This window comes from Gallus gallus, chromosome 13 (assembly GCF_016699485.2).
Source record: "Gallus gallus isolate bGalGal1 chromosome 13, bGalGal1.mat.broiler.GRCg7b, whole genome shotgun sequence".
NCBI lineage: Eukaryota > Metazoa > Chordata > Aves > Galliformes > Phasianidae > Gallus > Gallus gallus.
Window position 1 is genome coordinate 12,665,878 of NC_052544.1, and position 23,665 is coordinate 12,689,542.

Sequence of the window (23,665 nt, forward strand, 5' to 3'; positions counted from 1 at the left end):
ACAGCTGTGGCTCCGTCCCTACCCACCTCCTGCAGTACTGCTCTGCTCCACACACCGCGGCCGCCCTGCGCATGTCCCAGGCAGCAGCTGCTGGCAGTGGGGTGGGATGGGGGGACAGCAGCAAGGCGGGGGCCGCTCTGAGCGGCAGCACCGTGACCACCACCAGCTGCACACTGTGACTGCCAGCGAGCGAGGGAGAGAGGAGGAACAAAGGAGAAAGAAATCTGCTTCTTTGCTCCAGTTCAGCGACTTGAGAGGGGAGCGCAATAAGGCAGCTTGAAAGGAGAACGTCTCCTTGCTCCCTGGGGTCTGTGCTTTCCCCTGACCCCAAAGCAAACCCTGCCCAACCCCAGAGGATGTACCTCCGCAGCGGTGAACACAGCGTTTAAGCAACCATTCCCACATCCCAGCCTGATTCAGCTCGCTGCTTACGTACTTTCTCGTGTTGAGTCATGCCAGGATGCTGGTCTGGCCGCAGGCTCCTGTCCCACACATGGCAGCCCTGGCCCTACATTGCACCCAGCACAGGGGCTGCACTGCAGCATGGGGCTGTGCCAATGGGCTCAGGGACGGGCAAGGGTTTGGGAAGCTGTGGCAAAGCGCTGTGCCCTGAAACCAACCACGTGGACAGAGCTGCATGACACATATATAGACATAAACGTATAGAATAAAGTCAATTTATTTTCTACGAGCTTATTTGGTCTGGCAGTGCCTGTGAGGGAACCCTCTGCTGCCTGTTGGATAGGAAGGCACAGGGGAAGGAATGCAGCCCCGACACCACGCAGGCAGGAGCTGCCCACACTCCTCTGTCCCTTTGGACCCATAGGAACTGAACCCCATAGAGTTTCCTGGAATTCCAGTCGATATCTGACACATGGAACCACTGGTGCCAGCTGCATTCCTGCTGGGATGGGCTCCTGCAGTAATGCTTTCAGCAGTGTGGATCTGAAGCCACATCCGTCATCTGGCTTTGACTCTTCCAACCAGCCCAGCAGCTGGAGAAATAACTATGCCAGGCATTTACGGTCCTTGCTGCCTTGCTGCTGGTGCTGGGAGAGTCCCGATGGGATAATGTGGCTGCAAGACGGCAGAGGGAAGCTATCTTACAGGAACAAGTCACTTCCAGCTGGGCATCACCTCCATGTCCTCAATGCCACACAACCAGATCCCCTTGTGCTCCCCAGCAGCCTGTTGGCTTCACTCCCACTCCGGCCCCATCCTCTCCCCACTCGTGGGGTACCCCGTGGTGGGAGTCCCGCTGTCCCCCCTCACACGACGCCATTGCGTGTGGGGTGAGTCCGTACCCGGTATATGATGACAGCCGTGGCCGGGCAGAGCACCAGGACTGTCATGACGAGGATGGTGGCCAGGATGATAAGAATGATGACCCAGATGTCCAAGATGTGCTTGGGGAGGGCAGTGGGACCAATAGGGCCGGGGACGTCCATCCTAAAAGGGAGACACAGAGCAGTGATGGGGCTATAGAGCCCAAAGCCTCCGCAGGGAGACCACGTCCAGTCTCGGCCATGTGCTCCTCGCAGAGCAAACAGGTTTTGGCCAAAGCTCCTTCCAGACGCCGTGGGATTTCCAGCGTGCTTTGATGCAGCTGGATGGGAGCCCGGGGAAAAAAATGTTCCCTGTTAATTGCTGCTGCAATTAAAGGAGTTGATGGAGCAAAGCTGCCAGCAGGCATCCCACCGATTACCCGCTCGCTTTGGGGTCTGCTGGCAGTGCAGAGCGATGCTGCAGTGAGGTGCTGGGGGCAGCCGGTGGGTGCCCAGCCCCAAAGCAGCTCCGTGGGGAAGCAGAGCGCTGGAACGCGTGGTCCCACGCAGCCCGTGCTCACAGCTCCCCGTAACCCCCCCCCCACCTCCCGCTGAGTCACGCAATTAACGGCTCAATTAGCAGCGCTGCTTCGGCACCGCACGGTGGGCATCACCACCGCGGTGCCTCCCCCCCTTCCTCAGCAACTCGAGCGCGCTGAAAACACGCGTGGGATGCGCTCCCAGCGCCTCCTCGACGGGACGGGGGTCCCACGGGTGGACTCCGGAGCTGCCCCGCATCCGGTTGGTGCGCTCCGAGCTCCTCGGGACCAAGCGCGGTGCCCACGGCCACGCGTGGCTCGGGGCGGGGAGCAGCACCGCGAGGCACGAAGCGAATCCCACGCCGGTACTCACAGCCGGTCCCGGGGCCGGTCCCCTACCTGCGGCGATGAGCGGAGGCAGCGTCCCGCCGAGAACGGCCCCGGCACGGAGCGTGGAACCGGGGCGGCCGTCGGGGGAGGGACGGGGCGGGGAGGGGGAGGGAGCGGGGAGAGGGAGAGGGGGAGGAGGCCCGGAGGGGAGAGAAGTGGGGAGAGAGGGCTGGGAGCGCTCCAGAGTGAAGTCCGAGTCCCCGCAGCCCGCTGTGTGCGGGAGCGCGGAGGGGATGGGGTAACGCGGCCACTGCTGCGGGGTGTGGGGATGGATGTGGGATGGACGCGCCGTGGGATCAGAAACACGACTCAAGGGAGCGGCGTGGTGCTGCGTCAGGGGGGGGTCAGGAAAAGGTTTTTCACCAGAGGGCGGTGGGCATGGAACGGCTCCCCATGGCGGGGGTACGACCCGGAGCTACAGGAGCTCAGGAAACGTTTGGACACCACTCTCAGACATAGGGTTTGTGTGTTGCTATATGGAGCCACGGTTGGACTCGGTGATCCCCGTGGGTCCCTCCCAGGTCAGGACACTCTCTCATTGTATTCTATTGACATTTCACGGCTGAGCACCGTCACAGATCTCTTCCTCCAGCCCAGCAGCCCCATGCTCAGAGCCGGGCAGGAGCCCACAGCAGCTCAGCCCTCATCAGCCTCCAGCGCAGCCTGGGATAAAGCCACGCAGGGTCCTATCACCATGCAGAGGAAGCAACACAGCCGTGGGTTTCCTCCGCAGCCGCACAGGAAGGGCAGGCGGTGGCTGGAGCTGCACGACGCTGCAGGGTTCACACAGAGGAGCCTCAGTGTCATGCCCAGGAGCTGACTTCATGCACGCTGCCTGCAGAGCACAGCGAAGCACAGCACCCTGACACGCATCTGCAGATCTCTGGGTTGTTCTGTGCTGCTCGCTTCTCAGTAAAGAGCGGCTGTGACTGAGCCCTGCACGGGGACACCCAGGAGCTGCAGGCACAGCTGGAGCACTGCTGCTCTCCTCCTCCCCACAGCCAGCGCACTGCTTAGGAGGCAGCCGAATGCAACACCACAACACTGCAGGAAGCACCTGTGCAACGCACAGGCAATGCAACGCTGCAAGAAGCACCCAGGCCATGAACGGCCACTGCAGCACTGCGAGTACCCATGCAACAGTCAGTGCTGCACTGCAAGAGGCCACGCGCATCCATAGGAGCGCTGCGGTGCTTGCACTCAGACCAAGGACGACCGCTGCACGCGACACAGGCTGTAGCACAGACGCTTGCGCTCTGCAGGCCGTACGCGAGCTCTGCACGCAATACGGACCATGCACAGGCCGTGGCACACCGCACGAAGCCCCGCAAGCAGCGCGGGCCCTCAGCGCGCCACCCCGTCCCGCCCGGCGCCGCAGGGGTTAAAGTGGCGGGTCACGTGGTCTCCGTCGGACACGGGGGCGGCGCCGCGCGGTGACGTAATCGCGGCGCGGCGCGTGGCGGCCGTTCCCTCCCAAGATGGCGTCGTTGCTGCAGTCGGAGCGGGTGCTGTACTTGGTGCGCGGCGAGAAGGAGATGCGGGCTCCGCTGTCGCAGCTCTACTTCTGCCGCTACTGCAGCGAGCTCCGCTCCCTGGAGTGCGTCTCGCACGAGGTAACGGCCGCCCGGCCGCGCCGGCATACGGAACGGGGCGCTGCCCTCCGCGCGCTTATTGGCTGTTTCGCCTGCCGCTTACTCGCGACTTGCCTCGTCATTGGCTGGCGGCGGCCGCTGGGGGTGGGCACAGCGGTGCTCTTGGTTAACGATGCGATTGGCTGTCCATGACAGAAGGGGCGGTGCCTCGCGGTGGATTGGCTCAGTGATCCTGTCCATCTGCGGAGCTTGGGCTGTGATTGGCGAGATCGCACGGGGCAGGGGTGGGACTGCGTGTAGAGGGCCGAGCTCCTGCCGGGGCGGTGCGGCCTTGTCCTGGCCCCGAGCTCTGGTGGTCGCTCGGGCTCCCCAAAACCAATTGCCCGGTTATACTGTGAAATAAGAAAGCATCAGTGGCAAAAAAAGCATTACGAAAAGCATTCGATTCCTTGAAGAGGCGTCCCTGCAAACTGTAAAGCCTCCCAGGGACAGAAAATAGATGTGTCACCGCCTGCCTCCATCGCGGTGCTCCCGGGGAGGCCTCAGGCCTGGCCCTTCCCGACTGTGCGGCTGTTTCCTTCTCCGGGAAGGGTCTCCTTCCTGTTACCATCGTGCTAATTGACAACGTTAGTTTGTAAGAGCAAAATGTTTCCTGAAACGTATGGCTTTGTGCCCGGTGTAGGTACAAAGCAGAATAAATGTGGATAGAAGTGGCAAATAGTGCATTACAGCCTGCTGTCCGGGCTCAGAAGTGACACTGTGGGATCTGCAGTCATCCAACCCTTGCCGTGCCTTTGCCATGTGGTGTCTTAAGAAACCTCCCAACATTATTAAACATCAGTGCTTGGCTGAGATGGCCTGAGGTTTCAGATACCAAAAGAACACTGAAAGAACACTGTCCTCACTGGCTTAACCCAGCTGTCTGCAGGCAAAGCCTCGTGAGTAGTGCAGCAGTTTCCAGCTGCAGTCTGTGTGCTACAGCATGGCAGGACAGTGACATGTCTGTGCTGTCCCTCAGGTGGACTCCCACTACTGCCCCAGCTGCCTGGAAAACATGCCGTCAGCCGAGGCCAAGCTGAAGAAGAATCGGTAAGGTTCATTTGTCATCAAGGGCCACCATTCAGAGCAGCTTTGTCCTTATATTATGAGCACCCAACCGCACATACCTGAAGCTCCCTTCAAAAATTACATCACTCGTTACCTTTTGGTTTGTCTTGGGGAAAAAGTCAACATCATTTTCCCATGATGTTGATTTAATTTGCTCATTGAGTGTGTGTTCCTGCTCCTATGGACTGCGTTAGGAGCACTGTGGTGGGCTGACAATTGGACTGGATGATCTTGGAAGGCTTTTCCAGCCTTAATGATTCCACAATTCTAAGGCCTTTCTCTCTCCAGGTGTGCTAACTGTTTTGACTGCCCCTGCTGCATGCACACCCTTTCCACCCGGGCCACTAGCATTCCTGCTCCACTCCCTGATGACCCAGCCAAGACTACCATGAAGAAAGCATATTACTTGGCCTGTGGGTTTTGCCGCTGGACTTCCAGGGATGTGGGCATGGCAGACAAGTCTGTCGGTAAGTGACGTGCAAAAATACAAGGCAAATAGCAGTCCACCATGTCTAGTGAAGGTAGAATACAATCAGCCTAGATCCTGGCTGTATGATAAGCATAAAGTTTGTCTAGAGTTTGAGTTGCAGTTGGGAAATGGACAAGAAAATGCTTTTTTGGTGAAAGCTCATCTGAAGAGCTTAGTGTACATCTGACCCACTTCCATGCTCGTGTTCCCTGACTTGTCAGAGAGCTGTCAGATGTGGATCTTACTTAGTAGGTGTGCTCTTCCCTGGCTGAGAGCTTGCTTCAGTCCTTGAAGTTGCTCAGTCTAACAGCACAGAAATCAAACTCATTTCCTGTCACTTCTGTTTGTTTAGGCTTATTTCAGAGGTATTAGTCAGTGCGTGCACCTGTTTTTTCTCTTCGTGACAGAAATGGAACAAAGCTTTTGTCTATTTCTCAGTTCATAAGACATGCAGAAAATATGTATCAGGCTCCAGGAATGAGACTGAGTAGAACAGGCAGGTTCTCTTTGACTCTTATTGTTCATATGACTGAAGACCTGGAGATGAAGGTGCAGAGACACGGGCAGCTGTTAGTAAGAAAATGTAGTTGTAAACTGATGTGCGTACTGCTGTAGTCACCCCTGGGTGCTGTTCTGAGTATTCCTCAAGCAGTAGTTGTTTAAAAACGCAGTGTAAAACTGGGCAAGTCACTTCAATCCAAACCTGCCCATGAAAAGCTCAGAGAGGTATGTGTTTATGCAGGTATGAACCTGAAGAACTGTGATGGTAAGGGTGGTGAGTTGAGTATAGGGAAAGCCATATTTCACAGCTAGGACTGAAACAGGTGGGTGTAAGGTGTGATTTCTGTGTGGAGTCTGGAAATCTCCTCAGGACTTTGTTTTATTCTCTTGCAGCTAGTGGTGGCTGGCAGGAACCAGAGAATCCTCACACGCAGAGGGTGAGTGAAGGGGAAGGCCACCCTTAGGCTGAGATGGCATCAGCTAAAAAGAGCCATTAGAGGTTCCAGACCCTCTCGATCTTCTTTTCTGCACCTACACAATTCTTCATGTGCCAGGTCCAGTTCATAATCTCTGCCTTGACTGAGTTCAGTGGAAGGAAGTCCTCTCAGAGGCATACCCATGTATGTCATAGTATGAAATTGCTTGTTTGGGAGGATCTCCACTACAAACATAGTAACAAGTGGCACTGTTAAAATTGCACTAATGAACATGCTGTCTATGTGTGTCTGAGGAAGCTTGCTATCTAATGAGTAGTGTTCTTAACCTTTGACAGAGCACATCCAATTTTACCTTACTGGTCTCCCTTTAAAACTCTTAACTTTCAAAGCATGCTTTGGAAAAACTAAAGGATGAATCTAAACAGGGACAGTTACTAACTGGGAAATCAGAACAGGATGCTGTTTTCTGGTAGGTCTCATTCCCAGAGGAACATCAGTTCGTCACCCACGATGTGCATAAATAAATTTTAAGACACAGCAGCTTCTTTAATGCGTATCCTGTGATACACTGGTACTGGGACAGAATGAAACAAGTAGCAGGAACCCCAGCTTGTTCACATTGAAATACTGCAGCTGGTGTGATGTTTGTTCTTCTTTCACTGGGTATCTGTACTTCTTCTTCCCTCCAGATTAACAAGCTGGTTGAGTACTACCAGCAGTTGGCTCAGAAAGAGAAGATCGAGCGGGACCGGAAGAAGCTGGTGCGACGCCGAAACTACATGCCTCTGGCCTTCTCGGTGAGCTGGGAGTACTGTGCCTTCAGAGCAGGCAAAGTGATGCACAGCAGCCTCAGCTTGGAAAATGATTGGGTAGAGGGGTAGCATGATAGGGCTACTCCGCTTTCTTTTTTTTTTTTACTTGAGAATAACATGAAGAAAGTGCGCCAGGATTTCTTTAGGGATGAGTAGTTTTGCACCCTTTAATTTGTACTATGCTGCATTTTTTTGGTAATAATCCTCTCTGATAGTGCCAGAAGGTTTCGTACTTGCCAGGCAAAGGAGTACCTATCCAGCAGTGAAGTGCATTACAGCTGTAGTTACGATACAGTGGTAGCCTTTTCAGGACAGTTGCATACTGCTGCTCAGTACCAAGTGAGGATTGTCCTGCACTTTGCTGCATGAAGTCTCAACTGAAATTAATGTTAAGACTTGGTTGTGGCCTGAATTACTTGTTCATTGTAACTGTCAGGTAAATGCTTACTTCGTTCAGCTGGATGACTCCGCATATGCTTGCTACTTCTCAATTAACTGTGCCTGCTCTGTGCCCTTGCTTGTGTCTTATGGCTGCATTTTTTGTCTCCGTTGCTACCTGCTGCTATTTTGGGGGCTCTCCACAGCAACACACTATACATGTAGTGGTAAGTCTTTTCACCGTTTCTGCTGGTGTTAAAGCTCTCACGGTACCAACTGAAGGGTAGTAACATATTCTGCTCTGCACATTTCCTCAGGGCCTCTGACTTGAATGTGCGTAGAGCAAAAGCACCTGAAGGCTAACTAGTTAGAGGGTAATGTGTTTAAAAAAACATGGTTTTTGCTAGTTTGGAAACAGGGCGTTGCCTTTGGGTAGGTAACTCACATTTGAAAGGCAGTTCTTCACAAATCTCAGCCAAGAGGTGTCCGTCTACCTACCTGAGGGAAATGGTACTAATATCAGTCTTCTGATCCTTGAGGAACCACCAGGGTAGTTCTGATGCTCAGATTTCTCATTTGGAAAGAATTAAATTTTCAGTTCTGCCCAGAAGGAAGATCTCTGCTCCCAGACATCGTGTACAGTTCAGCTGCAGAAAGCAGAGGAGTAGCTCAGCTGTTCCTGCCGAGTGGTTGTGCTTGGTGAGAGAGACAGACCTTTAGGTAACGAAGCACATAGGAAATGGAACCTTTCAGTGTCTGTAGCAGTGCTGCAGGGAGAGCGTTTCGCATGGACACACAGCCATGTCTACCTAGTTCTTATGCAGTTGAACTCTCATTCTACATGACTTGACAAGCAGTTGAAGGGACAGTATGTTAGTACTGCAGGTTGATGGTTTAAAAACAAGAGGTTTTATGAGCAGTATCCACAAACATTTGTCTCTTCCAGCCTGCAGTGCGGTGGTAATTATTTTCTCTTTGCTCACAGTCTGAGCGGAAAAAAAAACCTTGAGAGGCCTTGAATACCTTTCCCTTTTTGCTTTAATTTGCTTGTTTCCCTATGCTTATCATGCAGCTCAAAGAATGAGTTTGCAGTAGGTCTTGTTGCCCTGGGAGGAAGCAGACCTCAGGCTGACAATGGCTTTTTTCCTATAGGACAAATACGGCCTGGGAACCAGGCTTCAGCGCCAGAGGCCCGGCGCTCCCATCAGCGCTCTCGCAGGACTCTCGTGAGTGTCACCTCATAGAAACAAGTACATTTCCTTCTCCTTGTGCACTTACTGTTGTCTTGCACTCCCAGCACCTCCTGCTTTCTGTGCTATAATGCAGTGCTATCCTCGCTGTCTGTCAGAGCACCTGTGCTGTGTTTTATGACTAAGTTTCCTGGTATTTTGCTCCAGTCTGAAAGAAGGAGAGGACCAAAAGGAGATCAAGATTGAGCCAGCTGATGCAGTGGAGGAAGTAGAGCCCCTTCCCGAGGATTACTACACAAGACCAATCAATCTGACTGAAGGTAATACCTTAATATTTTGTCCCTTTTGCCATTCATTTTATAACACGGACAGCGTTTGGAAACTTGTCAATGGGTTCCTAGTGGTTCAAGGCTTTAGCATGTTGGGGTTGAAATGGTGTGGAAAACAGACTTCTTTACTGTTGTTTCATTTTTTTCACTGTTTGTAATTTTTCTGCATGTGACATTTGGGTGAAGGAAAGACATGACATCCTTTTTCAAATAATAGCAGATAATAAGGAAGTAGTTGTGCTGCTGGGGAGTTGGCACCTTAACTGACCTGTTAAGTAACAACTGTGCATTATTTTGACATCAGGTTGGAACAGCTTACTTGTGCTGGTGAGATACTTGGTTGACTCATGATTTAATCAGCACATATTGTAGATTGGTCCAAGAAACGTAGGAGTAAATGGAATAAAACAACAGGTACAGGAAGCAATGTGAATTTTGTGCTGAGGTGGTTCTAAGCAGGACAGATATCCTCAGTTCTGCAGGCCCACAAAGTCCACACATGTTAAATAATTCATAAAAGCTTTTTGGGAAGGCATGGATGGTCTTTGTCTCCTTTCCTCATGAGACTCTGTCAGTGTTGAGAAAATGGGATGCTGGTGAAGGAGACAACTGCATTGAGGGAGGGCTGCCAGGTGGCTTGCTGCCTGCTAGACTGTGGTGAGGAGCCTTTTTTATGGAAGAATACCGTGGGGAGTTTGGCTGCTGGAGTTCCTTGCCTGTGTAACTGTAGTCACTAATTCTTTGTGTGAGTCTGAATTACGCTAACTCCTTGCTGCATAACTCTGTATTCTCCTCAAGCAGCACCCAGCTGTAAACAGTAACAAGCTATGAAAACTGATTTGCCTGCCCTTGGCACACATGCTGTTAGGCCAGTGTGTATGTACAGTCTGGCTTGAGTTTCAGTGCGTGGATGAGTTGTACATTTGGTTTTCTTTGTGTCACGCAGTGACGACACTGCATCAGCGCTTGTTGCAGCCTGACTTCCAGCCGATCTGTGCTTCCCAGCTCTACCCACGTCATAAGCACCTCCTGATCAAACGTTCGCTGCGCTGTCGGGTGAGTAATGACTGCAAAACATCACTTGCAGGCTCGCAGGACTTGGACTATGGGAAATGAGCTCTGCATTTCTTTTTAAAAGAAATCGCTCGAATGCTTCTGGTGGTTGAAACTCTTCAGCCAAATATTGGAAGCAGCATGAAGAGATGAGGGAGGCTGTCACATCTCTGGTGTGATGACAATGCAGCTACCCCTCCACATTATTCAAAGACATGTAAATACACAAATGTGGATTTGCAGAAGAGTCTGTGTGTTCTGCCACACAGAAAGAGAAGAAAAGCGGGGAGCTGGAAAGTGAAGACAGGCAAGAATTAAACCCAGTTTCAGAATGTTTTCTGGGAAACAATTTGTGTCAGGCAGGGCCTGTATTTAAAGAGTAGCCCATGAGGAGGTCAGTCTTGGATTCCAGCTATTTGTACCTTCTTCCTGCTGCAGCCAATGCCTGAGTATTTTTAAGCTTGGTTTCAAGTTGTATTTCTGAGATTGCACTTACAGAACTGTTAAGATACTTTCAAAGTATCAATAACTTGCCACCACTGTGGCTACATGCACCCCAAGGTAGCTTTATGTGCACTGTGCTACAGGTTGATAATGCTGTGGTTAGTGGCCCTGTCCCTGCAGCTCTGGTTCATCTGTTTGTGAGCACACGCTATCTTTTGATGCTAACAAAAATATCTTTGCGTCTAGAAATGTGAACATAATCTCAGCAAACCAGAATTCAACCCAACATCCATCAAATTCAAGATCCAGATGGTTGCTGTGTAAGTAAGATGGGGGGGGTGGGGACAGCAACTGCCTACCAAAACTTAGAGCCTTGTATTTTCATTTCTTCCGTGCTCTTGATTTGACCTTGTGTATAATTGTGTAATCTGTTAAAATGACATAATCAGTTAATTTATGTATTTGAGTAATTTGTAGTAAGTTTGCTCCCTGGTGTACTGAAAGCTTGCTGAGGACCTCAGCAGTCTGAAAAAGGCAGTGCATGCTGTTCCAGCCCCATGTAGTAGCAGGAGTTGTAGGATTAGCCTTATATAGCAAAAAGCCTCTTCATTTATTTGCTTGATGTAAGCTAAGCTCTACTAGCATTGAACATGCTAGCCAGATGCCTGTGAATACGTACTTCACCAGGTAGGTTACAGACAGCAGTGCAGTCTATCACGGTCATTTGCTCTGTTGTTGTTTTAGTAACTACATCCCTGAAGTGAGAATCATGTCTATTCCCAACCTGCGCTACATGAAGGTCAGTGTCTTTTTCCAGAAACATTTTAGAGTAAGACATTACTGAGGTGTGGATGTGGGATTGTTTCCTGAGGGCTCTGCTTGCTTTGTTTAGAGAGAGTGCAGGGCTTAAGGGAGTGGTCAGAATAACACTGCCTGCACTTGTCACACTGTGTGAGTAGATTACAGTGCAGTCTGATATCTAGCATAGCAAGTACATGCTAGCGTCTGAAGAATAAAAGGTGTGGAGTGCTGCATGATGTTGCCAGCATTCTGAAGGAACTGGGCTGTTTGCTGTCCATCCTTTGGATAAGCAGTGTGATTTTTGAAGGTGTCAATCAGTCACAGAGTATGGGGGTACTAACAATAGCAATGACTTTTAGCATAATTACTTCTTGACTTGCAATTCTTGAATCTTTCCAGGAAAGCCAAGTTCTTCTGACTCTGACCAATCCAGTGGAAAATATCACACATGTCACGCTGCTGGAGTGCGAGGAAGGAGACCCTGACAACATTAACAGCAGTGCCAAGGTATTGTACCTGCTGTGCAAGCCAGGCCTCTTCCAAGGCTTTCTGTTCCCATTTATCTTTCCTCAGGTCACACCTTTAGTCCATACTGACTGTGTTTCCTTTTCTTCCTGGGAGGTTTAAATTACCACCATCAATGTAAACATCAGCTCTTAAAGTATTTTAAAGTTCTGTCTGATCACTGAGATCTGGAGCCCAAGGGAGAAATACATGACTTCACAAATAAGAGTTGTAAATAGACAGTGCCAGAGGAGGGAGAAGCCAAGGGTGAATCATTTTTTCTGTTAAGCTGTAGGAGAGCAGCCCTCAGAAGGGAATTGCTTTGTCCTCTTTGCAGTGTAGATGGTGGTCAGTACTGAAAGGTGTCTTCTCTCTTTTGTTTCAGGTGGTAGTTCCTCCCAAGGAGCTTATTCTGGCTGGCAAAGATGCTGCAGCAGAATATGATGAGCTGGCAGAGCCTCAAGATTTCCAGGATGACCCTGAGTGAGTGCTGTTTGTCCTGTAAGGATCCTGGCCCTTAAGTACTTGTCATTTTAACCAAGTAGCTTGCTATATACTCTCTCTCTTCAGCATGTTGTGGGGTTTTTTTTGTTTGTTTGTTTTTTAACTGTTAATTTTTTTAGTTTTGTGATCAGAGAAGAGTAGTGCAAATTTTTCTCTTCTGTTTGTGGTTTGGACTGTTGAGACATTTCATCCCTTCAAAGCAAGTATGGTGTTAGAGCAGTTGAGTTATAGGTGGTGGTACTGTTTCTCTCCATGAATACTCTATGTAATCCTCTCCTTTGCAAGCAGAGGGTTCAAAGAAGTGATGGGAACCACACAGCAGGGTGTACAAAAGAGGTGCCTCCAGCTTTCAATTTGAAATACACTCTACAACCTCTTACAGAGCAGCTTGAACTATATATTATGACCTTTCTCTGTTGCATAACTAGGTACATAACTTCCATGGCCAAAGCAGGCATGTTCTATTGATGGATTTGCCAGCAGCTGCCAGCTTAGAGGAGGGTACTGCATTCTGATCTTGAGGCAGGAGGGGCTGTGTATCCTCTGGCAAAAGAGCAACAGCCACCAACCAGAACAATTGTTCTAGTGAGGCATGCTCAGCCCGTGGGCTGTAAACTGAGCATCCCTCTTACTTCGTGTCAGAATAAATCTCTCAGAACAATAGATTGAGAACTCAGCTGACCCAGTTCTTTTGTTTTCTGTTTTGCAGTGTTATTGCCTTCAGAAAAGCTAATAAGGTAGGAGTTTTCATCAAGGTTACCCCACAGAAAGAGGAGGGCGAAGTGACCGTGAGCTTTAAGATGAAGCATGAGTTTAAAAACCTTGCTGCTCCAATCCGGCCCAGCGAGGAATGCGATCAGGTCTCGGAGGTCATCTGGCTTACCCACCACGTTGAGCTCAGCCTCGGCCCAGTGCTCCCCTAAAAGCTCCCAGCGCTCGTGTCCCCATGGCTGGCCGCAGGATGGACTGTCAGTGAAAGAATGCACCCTGGTGAAACCTTCTGTGAAAGCTCCTGTGTGATGTGTGGGTGTGTGCCACAGGCTGCAGCCAGGCCATCAGGAGGAGGCTGCGTGGGTGAGGGTGCAGTGGTTTGGGATGATTTGTTCTCTCTTCTTATCGTAGTGCCCACTAACTAAAGCTCTGCTTCCCCACACTGCCACAGGCTAGTTTAACTCGCAGCACGTGTTTCAGCACACAGATAGAGCTAGCTTTCTCCAGATCTGCATTACTCCTGGCTGAATTTGGCTTTATCAACAAAAAAGAAACACTGTTGTTTTTCTTCTTCTTTCATGTCAGCCCACGAACCTGATGTTACATACACAAAAGTGAACTTTTTCCCCACACAGAGCTATGCCCTTCTCAAACAAACATTTTAGGAGGTGGCAGTGTCTGCTGCATTACTGACAGGTCTGTTGCTGCAGCATGATGCTTTCTTTCTTTTGTTTTCTGCTTCCTGTTAGGATACCTCAAATAACTGTGGGGCACTCAGATGTACAACCCTTTATGTTCTTGTGGAAAAACACTCTGGCATATGTAGTTTCCTTAGCCAAAGTGGTAAATCTTTTCACAAAGGAAATGATCGCTTTGTCTTTAGTCCCAAAACATGATAGACTGCAGTGTTCATGGATCTGACTGGCGACCAACCGCACTGTAGGCTCGTTGTGTTGCAAGGTGGATGTGGTAGTGTGAATTGTTAGAAGCTGGGAAGTCCTATTGTGCTACATTTCTTTCCTGAGGTGAGAGTGGTCCTGAGAGGCTGCCCGTCAGTCTTTGTATTAATAAATGTGTGTTAATAGGGATAGCAATCAGTACTAAACTTGGAGAATTGAGATTAGCTCTAGCATACAAAAAACTACAGAGGCTGTCCAAGTTTATACTGTCTTTTCCAGCTGTGGGAGTGGGGGTATAAAGGAGGAAAGGCTGTTATACTGTAACTAGCATACACTGTACCACTGTTTAAATATATATATATTTATCTGGGGTGTAATTTGGCCGTAGTCCAAACTAAGACTTTAATCACAAAGAGTGTATGCAGGATACCGAATGCCAGTTCACTGCAGTACACTGCAAGTGGGTGACTGCTCGTCCTTGGGAGACTTCAGTTTCCTTCCCAGTTCAATGTTTACTTTCATTACCCGTTTCTGATGGGCTTTGATATGCTGGCTTTGGGAGAAGTTTGTGTATCAAGCCAAGGACAGCTTTGTTGCTCACGATGCTTGTGCTTGTGGTTCTGCCAGCCCAGAGCTGCAAATCCCTGCGTGGGAGGGAGGGATAAGGCCACATCTCGTGCAAACCCAGCAGCCTGCCTTAGCGTGCCCAGAGGGGTGGTTTCCCCATGCCTAGAAGGGAAGCACGCGCCTTACAGCCCTGCTCCTGCAGCGCCTCCCAGAGCAGCAAGGCAGCACGTTTACAATGCCTACGTTACACACAGGTGTACAGCATGAGTCTAAGAAGTGTAGTCCGTATTTATTGATGTATAGCGCTAGTGTCTGCTGCTGTTTTACCTTCCAGATAACAAAACACTTAAGCCTCGGCCATGAGTTCTCTCCTTAGCCAAACTAGCCGCAACACTACTACCTACGGCAGCAGCTTTTGGGGTGCTGCTGGCTGATGGAGCCCTCTGGCTGCAGCTCCCGGTCCCGGCGCCGCCGCAGGCATTGCGATGGGTTTGGGCTGCGCTCTGTGCTACGGGAGAATGAGGCGCTGCTGGGCTCCGTGCATCGCTGACAGCTGCTGGGTGCGCCGGTCGGCGGCTGTCCGAGCAGTCCGACGCGCTGGGTGAGACGTTCGTCCCCTTTAGGTGCTTGTAGGTGATAGGAATGCCGTGAGCTGTGTCTGTCCGTCCGTCTGTCCTTGCTCCCCGGGCGCAGGAGTTCTTGCCCGTCGGTGTTACACGTTAATGACAGGCGACTGTTGCCTTACTGCTTAACTTCATGTAGTAATCTTCAATAAAGCGACCTTGGCTCTCAGGCTCTGCGCTGTTATTTACACCGCCGCTGATGGGGAAATAGTAATAATTAAAGCATAAAAAGCTGAGCACCCCCGCGCTCCCAATGGGTTCGTCCCCGTTCCCGTTCGCTCACGCTGGTTCCGCCGAGCTGGCTCAGCTCTATGGTTGGCAGAGGCTAGAGCGCCCCACCGCTCCTCCCGCGCCTGCAGGTCGCTAGAGGAAGTGACGTCACTTCCGACTCCGCCGCCTGCCGGGATCGAGGCGGAGCGGCGCGGGGCCGCCATGTCGACGTCTCTGGGCTCCAACACTTACAACCGGCAGAACTGGGAGGATGCGGTGAGCCCGGGGGGATCCGGCCGGCGGTGGGGGGCCATGCTTTGGGACTGGGGGCTGCGTGGGGGCGGAGCCGGGGCGGCGCGATGGGGCCTCTAGGGCTGGGGGTGGCTTCTGCTGCAGAGCTGAGGAGCACGGGCCTCGGGAACGTCCTTTGGTTTGGGTGTGTGTGGGGTGCGTTGTGAGAACAGGAGTGGCTCGTGTGCTGCGATCCTTTAGTGATAAGGGTGTGGGTCGCAGCTTCTCAGATGGCCTCCTGCGAGTGGGCCCTGTTAGCACCTTGATAAGTCAGGCTGGGTTCGCTCTGCACGGTGAGCACAGAAGGTGATTCTACTGCTGTTGTGATGATCTGATTGCTCGGTGCACATTTTCTTTCTTTCTTCCTCCGCTCAGGACTTCCCTATTCTGTGCCAGACATGTCTTGGAGAAAACCCATACATTCGCATGGTATGTGCTGGTTGGACAGTGTGGCCCTTTGTGACCCTGTGTTTGTTGGGTGCTGATTAGAACTGTTTGGTTTTGAGGGTTCAAGCAAGCTTGGGTCCAGGAGGGAATGCTGAGGACGTGCACTCCTGGCTGCTTGGCCGTGCACTGCAAGGTTTAGTTTATGCCTTTGTTAGTGCATCACATGGTGGTGGTTGTGCAGGATTTAACACTAACTCAGTCAAAAGCTGGGCAGGATGTCACAGTCTGGAGTGCAGGAAATACCAATAAAGGTTTGGTACCAGTAAGTCATGTGACGTGGGAAGCAATGAGCTGCTGAAATATTAAATAGATGAGCACAGTCTCTAAAACGTGCATAACATGAAAATGGGCTGGAACTGTCTTACAAAGGCTGCTGACAGTAATTTAAATCCTGTTTTGTTGACCTTGGTTTCATCTGTCCAGGATGAGTCAGGCCATTCCATGCTGCTTTTCTCAGTGCTGAATCCAGTTAGATAGGGCAAACCTTTAGGTTATCTTTGCCTCACAAAGGTTTCCTTTCCCCAAGTTTGCTGAGAGCTGTTATATTTTTATGGAATGTGACTTTATTGTCCCTATAGGTATTTAAAAATGGTTTGTTTTGGTGTATTTGTTTTATGCAGTTACATCATCTTTGCTTAAAAATAGCTATTAATAATCTGTTTCATGATCATTTCTCTTTGGTACGTGAAGTGGGGCTCATAATACTTAGTTTTAATGAGTGTCTCTAAAACAAAAATAGATTGAGAGTTTCTTAGGTATTTTTTTTGGTCCTGTTTGCCAGGCAAGGGAGATTCTGCTTAAGCACCAGAAGTAGAGGTGAGCAAGTCTAAATGCAGTATAATAAGAACAGGAACACTGTGCTATAAGTTCAATGGTATGTTTCATCATTCACTAATGCTATTTTGATATTTCATATTTTTCTTTTCTTTTTATTTATTTGTTATATTTCAGACCAAAGAGAAATATGGAAAAGAATGCAAGGTATGTTCGTTGTCTTTTGAAGAATGAGCTTCTAAATTGGTGCACATCTGGGAGTAATGTGGTTTTTGTTTTTGTAAAAACCTGCTGGCTTCAGGAAAGTGTTTCTCTTGGCTCAGAACTTAGCATGTACATAACAGCATGAAACTGTGGGTATCTCATCTTCTCTTTTTGTTCGTTATTCGTGAATGGTAAGATTACTGAAGGCTGTTCTAACAGAGTTAAGATTTGCTCACGTTCATGAAAATTATTAGATTTTGCTAAAGTATTCCATATTTTCTCTAGCAAATTTGCTTTTACTGCTAAGCGATGCGTAAGTAACTGGAGTTTAGGTTTTGCTGTGAACCTGTTATTTTTTGCCAGCTAATAATTTGTGTTAGCTGTTGTACGAAATAAGGCAGGTTTGTACCTGAGAGAGCAAGAATTATTGAGTGTTTTCTTGGCTTGAGTTGTCCCTCTGCCCCCTTTGGCAGTTGTCAGCTGAGGTAGGGACAAGGTAATGTGTTGAGATCTTGCTTCTGTTCCTCAAATATACGTGCAGCAGAAGCAGATGCATCTTTCCAACACGTAACATAGAGGGCTGTACTTTTTTTGTCAGCAAGCTCTCACTGGGCTTACTGCTGTTTCAGTGACCTCTCAATTTACAAATAATTGGTAATTTGTCTCTAATAGCTCCGTGCTGACATCATCTGGAATGAAAAAAATGAATTCTTTCCTTTGAGTAGATCTGCTTTCAGCATTTAGGTTACTTTAGTAACTCCAAGCCTTTCCCAAACCTTCCCAAAGCTTCCTGCTGTCACAGTAAGGCAGCAGATAGGAATCAGTATTATCCTGAGCTCTTGAACTTTTTTGCCTAGAACTTTGCTCTAAGATTTAAAGGAGGCTGAGCATGTTTGAGTGTTATGTTTCCATTCAGGAACTCAAATGATATCTTGGCTGTGGTGTGATAGCAGTTCTGTTGTCTACTTCCTGTCTTTCAGATTTGTGCCAGGCCTTTCACAGTGTTTCGCTGGTGTCCTGGCGTTCGTATGCGTTTCAAGAAAACAGAAGTATGCCAGACCTGCAGCAAGTTGAAGAACGTCTGTCAAACCTGCCTGCTTGACCTGGAATATGGTGTGTACCCAAAAGGGTAAACTAAGAGAAGCAGAAGTTCTTCTTGTTTCTGAAGTGAAAGCTTCTTTAAATGTGTGCATGGAATTGGTGTAGTTGTTTCCGGACAGACGGAGGGTCTTTGTGATCAAATCTCTTCTGAGATTCAGGGGCAGCTTGGTGTGCTTGAGCAGAAGACAAGTTATCTCTGCTTAATGTGAGCTGTAGTAACTGGCTTTTTTTTTTTGCTCTTTCAGCTTGTGCTTCATGGGGGTTTTTTGTTTGTTTTTTTTTTTTTAATTCTAGGTTTGCCTATTCAAGTCCGGGATGCAGGGCTGTCCCTTAAGGATGAAATGCCTAAATCTGATGTCAATAAAGAGTACTACACCCAGAACATGGAACGAGAGGTAAAAAAGTGTTGTTAGGATCTCTGTGTATGGATGTGTACAAGGGAGGGAGGGGGTCTAACACACTTTCCCTGAAAAAGAATGACCCACATCATCTTAAAATCATGTGTTTGTTCATTCTGCATTACTTGTGAGTATTGATATACATATATATATTGTAATAATTTACCTGCCTTTTAACTGCTGTGTAGATAGCCAACTCTGATGGCACTAGACCAGTTGGCGCACTAGGAAAAGCTACTTCTACCAGTGACATGCTGCTGAAGCTGGCTCGGACCACTCCTTACTATAAACGTAATCGTCCTCACATCTGTTCCTTCTGGGTAAAAGGGGAATGCAAGAGAGGAGAAGAATGTCCTTACAGGTACACACACATCTTCAATGGTTTCTATTCACTGCGGTCTGATACGCCTCCCCTTAGGGACTGAAGAACAGGAAATGCTGCAGTGGGCAGGAGGTGGAACACTGTGATTGGAGTTAGTGTGAAATTTGCAGTAAGGTGGCGTGCAGCATCCGTGAATAAATCTTTGTTGTGACAGGCTCATTTGTGAGGAATTTGCTGCGTAGGTTCATAGTGTTTTGCCAAAGCAGTGACTGCAGCTCTTCTCTTGCATAGTTCATTTCTTCCCATCGTGGCGTCAGTCCCCACAATCAGAGGTCTTTGTATTTGAACAAGAGGCCATTTGAAATCCTGCTCTTAGGTTTTGTAGTATTGAATGCTTGGCTGTCAGAAGTGCCATTCATTCCAAGCTCCAGGCAGTTCTGCCAATAGCATGTTGATAGCCCCAGTCTGACTTCTTCGGGCTTTTTGTTCCATTCTGACATCTTTCTGTGAGCAGGGTTAAGCATATAAGCAACCAGATGGTGTTTAGAGGGGAAAGTAGTGGATGAAGTCATATAAGCTGCAGCTGTGACTGGTATTAAGAAACACTTTGTTTGCTGAACTTCAGGCATGAGAAACCTACAGATCCAGATGATCCTCTGGCTGATCAGAATATCAAAGATCGTTACTATGGAATTAACGATCCTGTAGCTGATAAGCTTCTGAAACGAGCATCAACCATGCCTCGACTGGACCCTCCTGATGATAAGACTATTACTACGCTGTATGTTGGAGGGCTTGGAGATACTATCACTGAATCAGATCTCAGGTGTGTTGGTGCATTTGCGTGTATATTTTATGCTTTGGGTACTTCTCATCTTCAAGGGAGGAAATCTGTCTTTCAAGTGGGGAAAAAACCTGGCTTTCAGTTTTCCTTAATGGGGAACTTGTTCGTGGGCAAGTGCAGAGGAGTACCAGCTTGTTGGAGAACAAATAAACAAGCACATTTCAAGAGCTTTGATTAAGAGAGAAATCTTAAAGATGAGTCATCTTTCTGAGCTCTTGGGGGTAATGTGTTACACTTTTTACAGCAAATTCGGTATCTTCTCTCTAGTTTGTTGCTGAGAAAAGCCACTGTGTTTATAATTACATGGAGAAGCAAGTGGCTTGGTTTGTAATCACTGCTTTGAACTGGTGATGGAGAAAGGAAGGAATCCAAACGTACCTATCTTATCACATTTAACCGCTTGTATTCTGTGGCTAAAAGGAATGGGGTTTCATACTCTCTTATCCTCCATGCAGAAATCACTTCTACCAGTTTGGGGAGATTCGGACAATAACAGTAGTGCAGAGGCAACAGTGTGCTTTCATCCAGTTTGCTACCCGACAAGCTGCAGAAGTGGCTGCTGAGAAATCCTTCAACAAACTCATCGTCAATGGTCGCAGGCTCAATGTCAAATGGGGAAGGTGAGTACTGGGAGTGACATGGAGACACATTATCACTTTCTCATTTGCCATGTGTATGCTGTCCTCAGGGGCTTGATTCTCAAATAGAGTATGTGGATCTTTATTTAGTCTATGTAACCCTGAGAGCTGGATTGGCTGTTAAGCTGAAGTAGGTAACAAGCTGATATATAGCTGGGGTTCTCTTACAGTCTGTTTTTTTTGTTTGTTTTTTTCCAGCAATAGGATCTGGGTTCAAGATAACACAAATTGTGTAGGGAGTTTGCTGGTTGAAGGTCACAGATGAGTTTCTATGGCTGTGCTTCCTCTCTACATCTCATAAACAGTATTTGCACACTTAGTACCAGCCACCTCTGAGTGTAGTTTTTTGTTTATTTTTGCCCTGCAGCAGTGGATCTAGATGATGAAATGTGGAACTATTGCAGTTTATCTCCTTATACTGCCTTTTCTCATCCTTGTCCTCAAACTTTTGTCTGTTTCTTAGGTCCCAGGCAGCAAGAGGTAAAGAGAAGGACAAGGAAGGTACTACAGAATCTGGGATAAAGCTGGAGCCAGTTCCAGGACTTCCCGGAGGTAAGGGAGTAGTTTTCATCTCTGAAGCTGACCTGCTTCCATGGGAAGGGCCGGAGTTAAACCTTTGCATGCAATATCAGCTCAGGACAGTAGAGGCACTGGTGAGCCCAAAGCAGTTACTGACAGTAGGTTTGCAGCTGATCAATCTGGAATGGGAAGTGAGCTTTGTCTAGAAGCAAATTCTTGCTGAGAAGAAGGTTGTCATGTGATGGGTGAATTAAAGTTACTCAGCTCCAAGATACTGGCAACACAGACTGTTCAAGGTTTGGTTCATGTTTTCATAATTTGTTGAGTGTTGTGTGAAGTTAAAAAACAGAGCTGGTTTCTGGTGGATAAAAATGGGGGGTGTTCATCAGTTCTTCCACAAGGGCACACTGATTGTTTCTCCTCCCTGAAGGAAGATGTGCCTGCAGCCCTTGCCTGAGTGTTTGGGATTTCCATAACCATAGTGTATTTGTTTTTTGTTGTTGTTTCCTGCAGCCCTCCCACCTCCTCCAGCTGCAGAAGAGGAGGCTTCTGCAAATTACTTCAATCTACCTCCAAGTGGCCCTCCAGCCGTGGTTAACATCGCCCTGCCGCCGCCTCCTGGCATTGCTCCACCACCACCTCCAGGTACTTAATTCTCCTCTTCAAATGAAGGTGTGTAAATTGGTGTCCCAGCACAGAGGGCTGGAGATGTAGTCCTTGCTCAGCTGGACTGTAACACCGATGCATGCCCTATATTGTTTTTTCTCATCCCTGATCATGCAATCTAAAACAATTGTATAAAATAAGCTGTCAGCACAGTTTGATTAAACTGAGCTGCCTGTTGTGGTATGTATTCACTTTCAAATTTTCAGGCATGTCAGAGATCCCTGTTACTGGTATTCAGATGTACTCAGGGTATTTGCTGACTGCGTACATGGTGCATTAACCTGAACATCAAAGGGTAATTCTGCCTCTGGTTGAATGCCAGACTGTCTTTGGCTGTGTCTGTATCTGTCTGAAGACAGATCTTTTTGTGGAGGATCAGATCTTGTGCATGCAGTTGCTCCACAGCTGAACAGAAAGCAATTTAGATTGGCCTTAGACACACATGCCAGTCCCCCACCAGCATTTATCTGTGACTAGGGATGTGTATTGTGTAAGGATTGCTCCCAGTTTTACTGAAAAGAGAGGAGGGGTTTTGAAGACTTGAGGAACCATGGGACCTCTCTGACGTGCAGCTGTTAGCCAAGTGTTTTCTTTCAAACACTTTCAAACAGCAGTAGATCCACATTAGGTGTTCTGTTGCTTTGTCTGAACGTGACAACTCTTTCTCTGCAGGTTTTGGACCACACATGTTCCACGCCATGGGGCCACCGCCTCCCTTCATGAGAGCCCCAGGCCCCATTCACTACCCATCTCAAGATCCCCAGAGGATGGGTGCCCACGCAGGAAAGCACAGCAGCCCCTAGCATGTTGTGCCACCCTTGTCATTTAAGTAAATGTTATTTTCTAGTTACCATGGTAGTGCCGTATGTTGAGCTGTGGGTGAACTAGAGAAGCCTTATTTCCCTGCTTGCAGACACTGGGCAAGCTGAGCTCTGTGTCACTGTTAGCTACTCAGATCGTTAAGACATCCCAGATCTTTCATTTAGTGCTTAGGGTTGGGGGGGGTGGGGGGGCAGAAAGGACTGTCAGGTGGGTCTGGGGATCAGATGTATCAGAATTACAGTGCTGTTAGTGTATCCCATTTGCACACTTTTGAAATAAACTTCTGGAAAAAACAAACCAAGCCCTTTTCAAGCCCATTTGATATCTTCAGTCTGAACGTTATGGACTATTTAAATGTGATGAGAGACTTCTCTATGTCAGTTAACTAATGACTTGTTATTCTAATTAGGTATTAATCTTGTAGTATTAAGCCAGGACTGAATAAGAGCTGAAAAAGAAGCTTGTCACGTGTGCCAAACTCATGGCTTTGCCTTGCAAGTGCCACAGAATTGCTCTCTCTTTATTACTTTTAACAAAAAGAAGCTTTTGGTGCTTTATTTCTAATCCCACATGTCCTGAGCAAGATAAGCATTACATCATGCGAGCAGCCTGCTGGTAGTGCAGGTGTGACCTGGAGTGACAGGTGAGCAGTTTAACCTGATGAAGGTCCCCAGAGGTTGGGCTTCTGCACCCCATGCAGCTGTCAGCAGCGCTGTGCAGCTGCAAACTTCTCCTGTGTATTTTCAGAGCACGTTTCAGGCTTTCAAGGCCTTTGGGTGCAGTCTTGGACTGTGAGATGGATGCAGTATGTTTCTGATTTGATAAGGCATGAAACCTTTCTCTTTTTTTTTCTCCAACCATAGCATTTGTCTAAGAGCAACCGTGTCTTCCACGGAGCCTGCAGTTGAATAAGATGTATGGGCACGTGGCTAGAGAATTTTAAGATTATATGTATGTCTGCTGCTTTTGTGTAATGGATCTGTGGACATCTTTCTGTAAAGCAAAACATGATGGGACCTGTTCTGAAGCCTCATTTCCTTGTTTAAAAAAAAAAATACATTAAAATACATGAATTTTTCAGTACTTTGCTTTGACCCTGGAGCAGGAGTGCCTGAGGACTTTGATTCTATTTGACTGCCACCAAAGCAGCTACAGTGTGTGCTGTGACAGTGAATACACTTCTAGTTCTCCGTACTGACCTGTAGGACCCAGTGGCACCGGGCACTGATTCTGCTGAAGGTATGTGGTGCTGTCAGTGGCATGGCCCTACGGCCACAGCTGGGGTACAGACTGCCCTTCCCTGGAGAAAGGGCT

The 23,665-nt window shown here is 48.4% G+C and overlaps 3 protein-coding genes across 5 annotated transcripts; 2 read left to right on the plus strand and 1 right to left on the minus strand.

The window, feature by feature from the left end:
• Positions 1–661: 661 nt before the first annotated feature.
• On the minus strand, positions 662–2,276 carry SMIM3 (small integral membrane protein 3). Of its 2 annotated transcripts, none has more exons than NM_001302128.2 (2): positions 2,204–2,276; positions 662–1,449 (listed from the first exon to the last, which is right to left on the minus strand). In NM_001302128.2, exon 2 carries the CDS (start codon positions 1,446–1,448, stop codon positions 1,269–1,271), a length of 180 nt encoding a protein of 59 aa, NP_001289057.1. In that variant the 5' UTR covers position 1,449; positions 2,204–2,276; the 3' UTR covers positions 662–1,268. The 2 variants fall into 2 exon arrangements, with proteins under 2 accessions (NP_001289057.1, XP_001233714.2); XM_001233713.7 differs by having other exon boundaries at positions 2,178–2,276.
• Positions 2,277–3,626: 1,350 nt separating this feature from the next.
• On the plus strand, positions 3,627–15,284 carry DCTN4 (dynactin subunit 4). 2 transcript variants are annotated; one of them, XM_003642061.6, is made up of 14 exons: positions 3,627–3,807; positions 4,805–4,875; positions 5,182–5,360; positions 6,257–6,300; positions 6,990–7,097; positions 7,697–7,717; positions 8,643–8,716; positions 8,888–9,000; positions 9,956–10,065; positions 10,753–10,826; positions 11,251–11,305; positions 11,707–11,814; positions 12,197–12,294; positions 13,025–15,284. In XM_003642061.6, the coding sequence occupies exons 1-14, from the start codon at positions 3,673–3,675 to the stop codon at positions 13,236–13,238; spliced, it is 1,404 nt and encodes a 467-aa protein (XP_003642109.1). In that variant the 5' UTR covers positions 3,627–3,672; the 3' UTR covers positions 13,239–15,284. The 2 variants fall into 2 exon arrangements, with proteins under 2 accessions (XP_003642109.1, XP_414587.1); XM_414587.7 differs by lacking the exon at positions 7,697–7,717.
• Positions 15,285–15,514: 230 nt separating this feature from the next.
• Positions 15,515–23,434, plus strand: RBM22 (RNA binding motif protein 22). The gene is made up of 11 exons (NM_001006151.2): positions 15,515–15,601; positions 15,992–16,045; positions 17,015–17,044; positions 18,022–18,154; positions 18,437–18,537; positions 18,729–18,901; positions 19,488–19,688; positions 20,162–20,326; positions 20,808–20,896; positions 21,377–21,508; positions 22,202–23,434. Exons 1-11 carry the CDS (start codon positions 15,548–15,550, stop codon positions 22,330–22,332), a joined length of 1,263 nt encoding a protein of 420 aa, NP_001006151.2. The 5' UTR covers positions 15,515–15,547; the 3' UTR covers positions 22,333–23,434.
• The last annotated feature ends 231 nt before the right edge of the window (positions 23,435–23,665 follow it).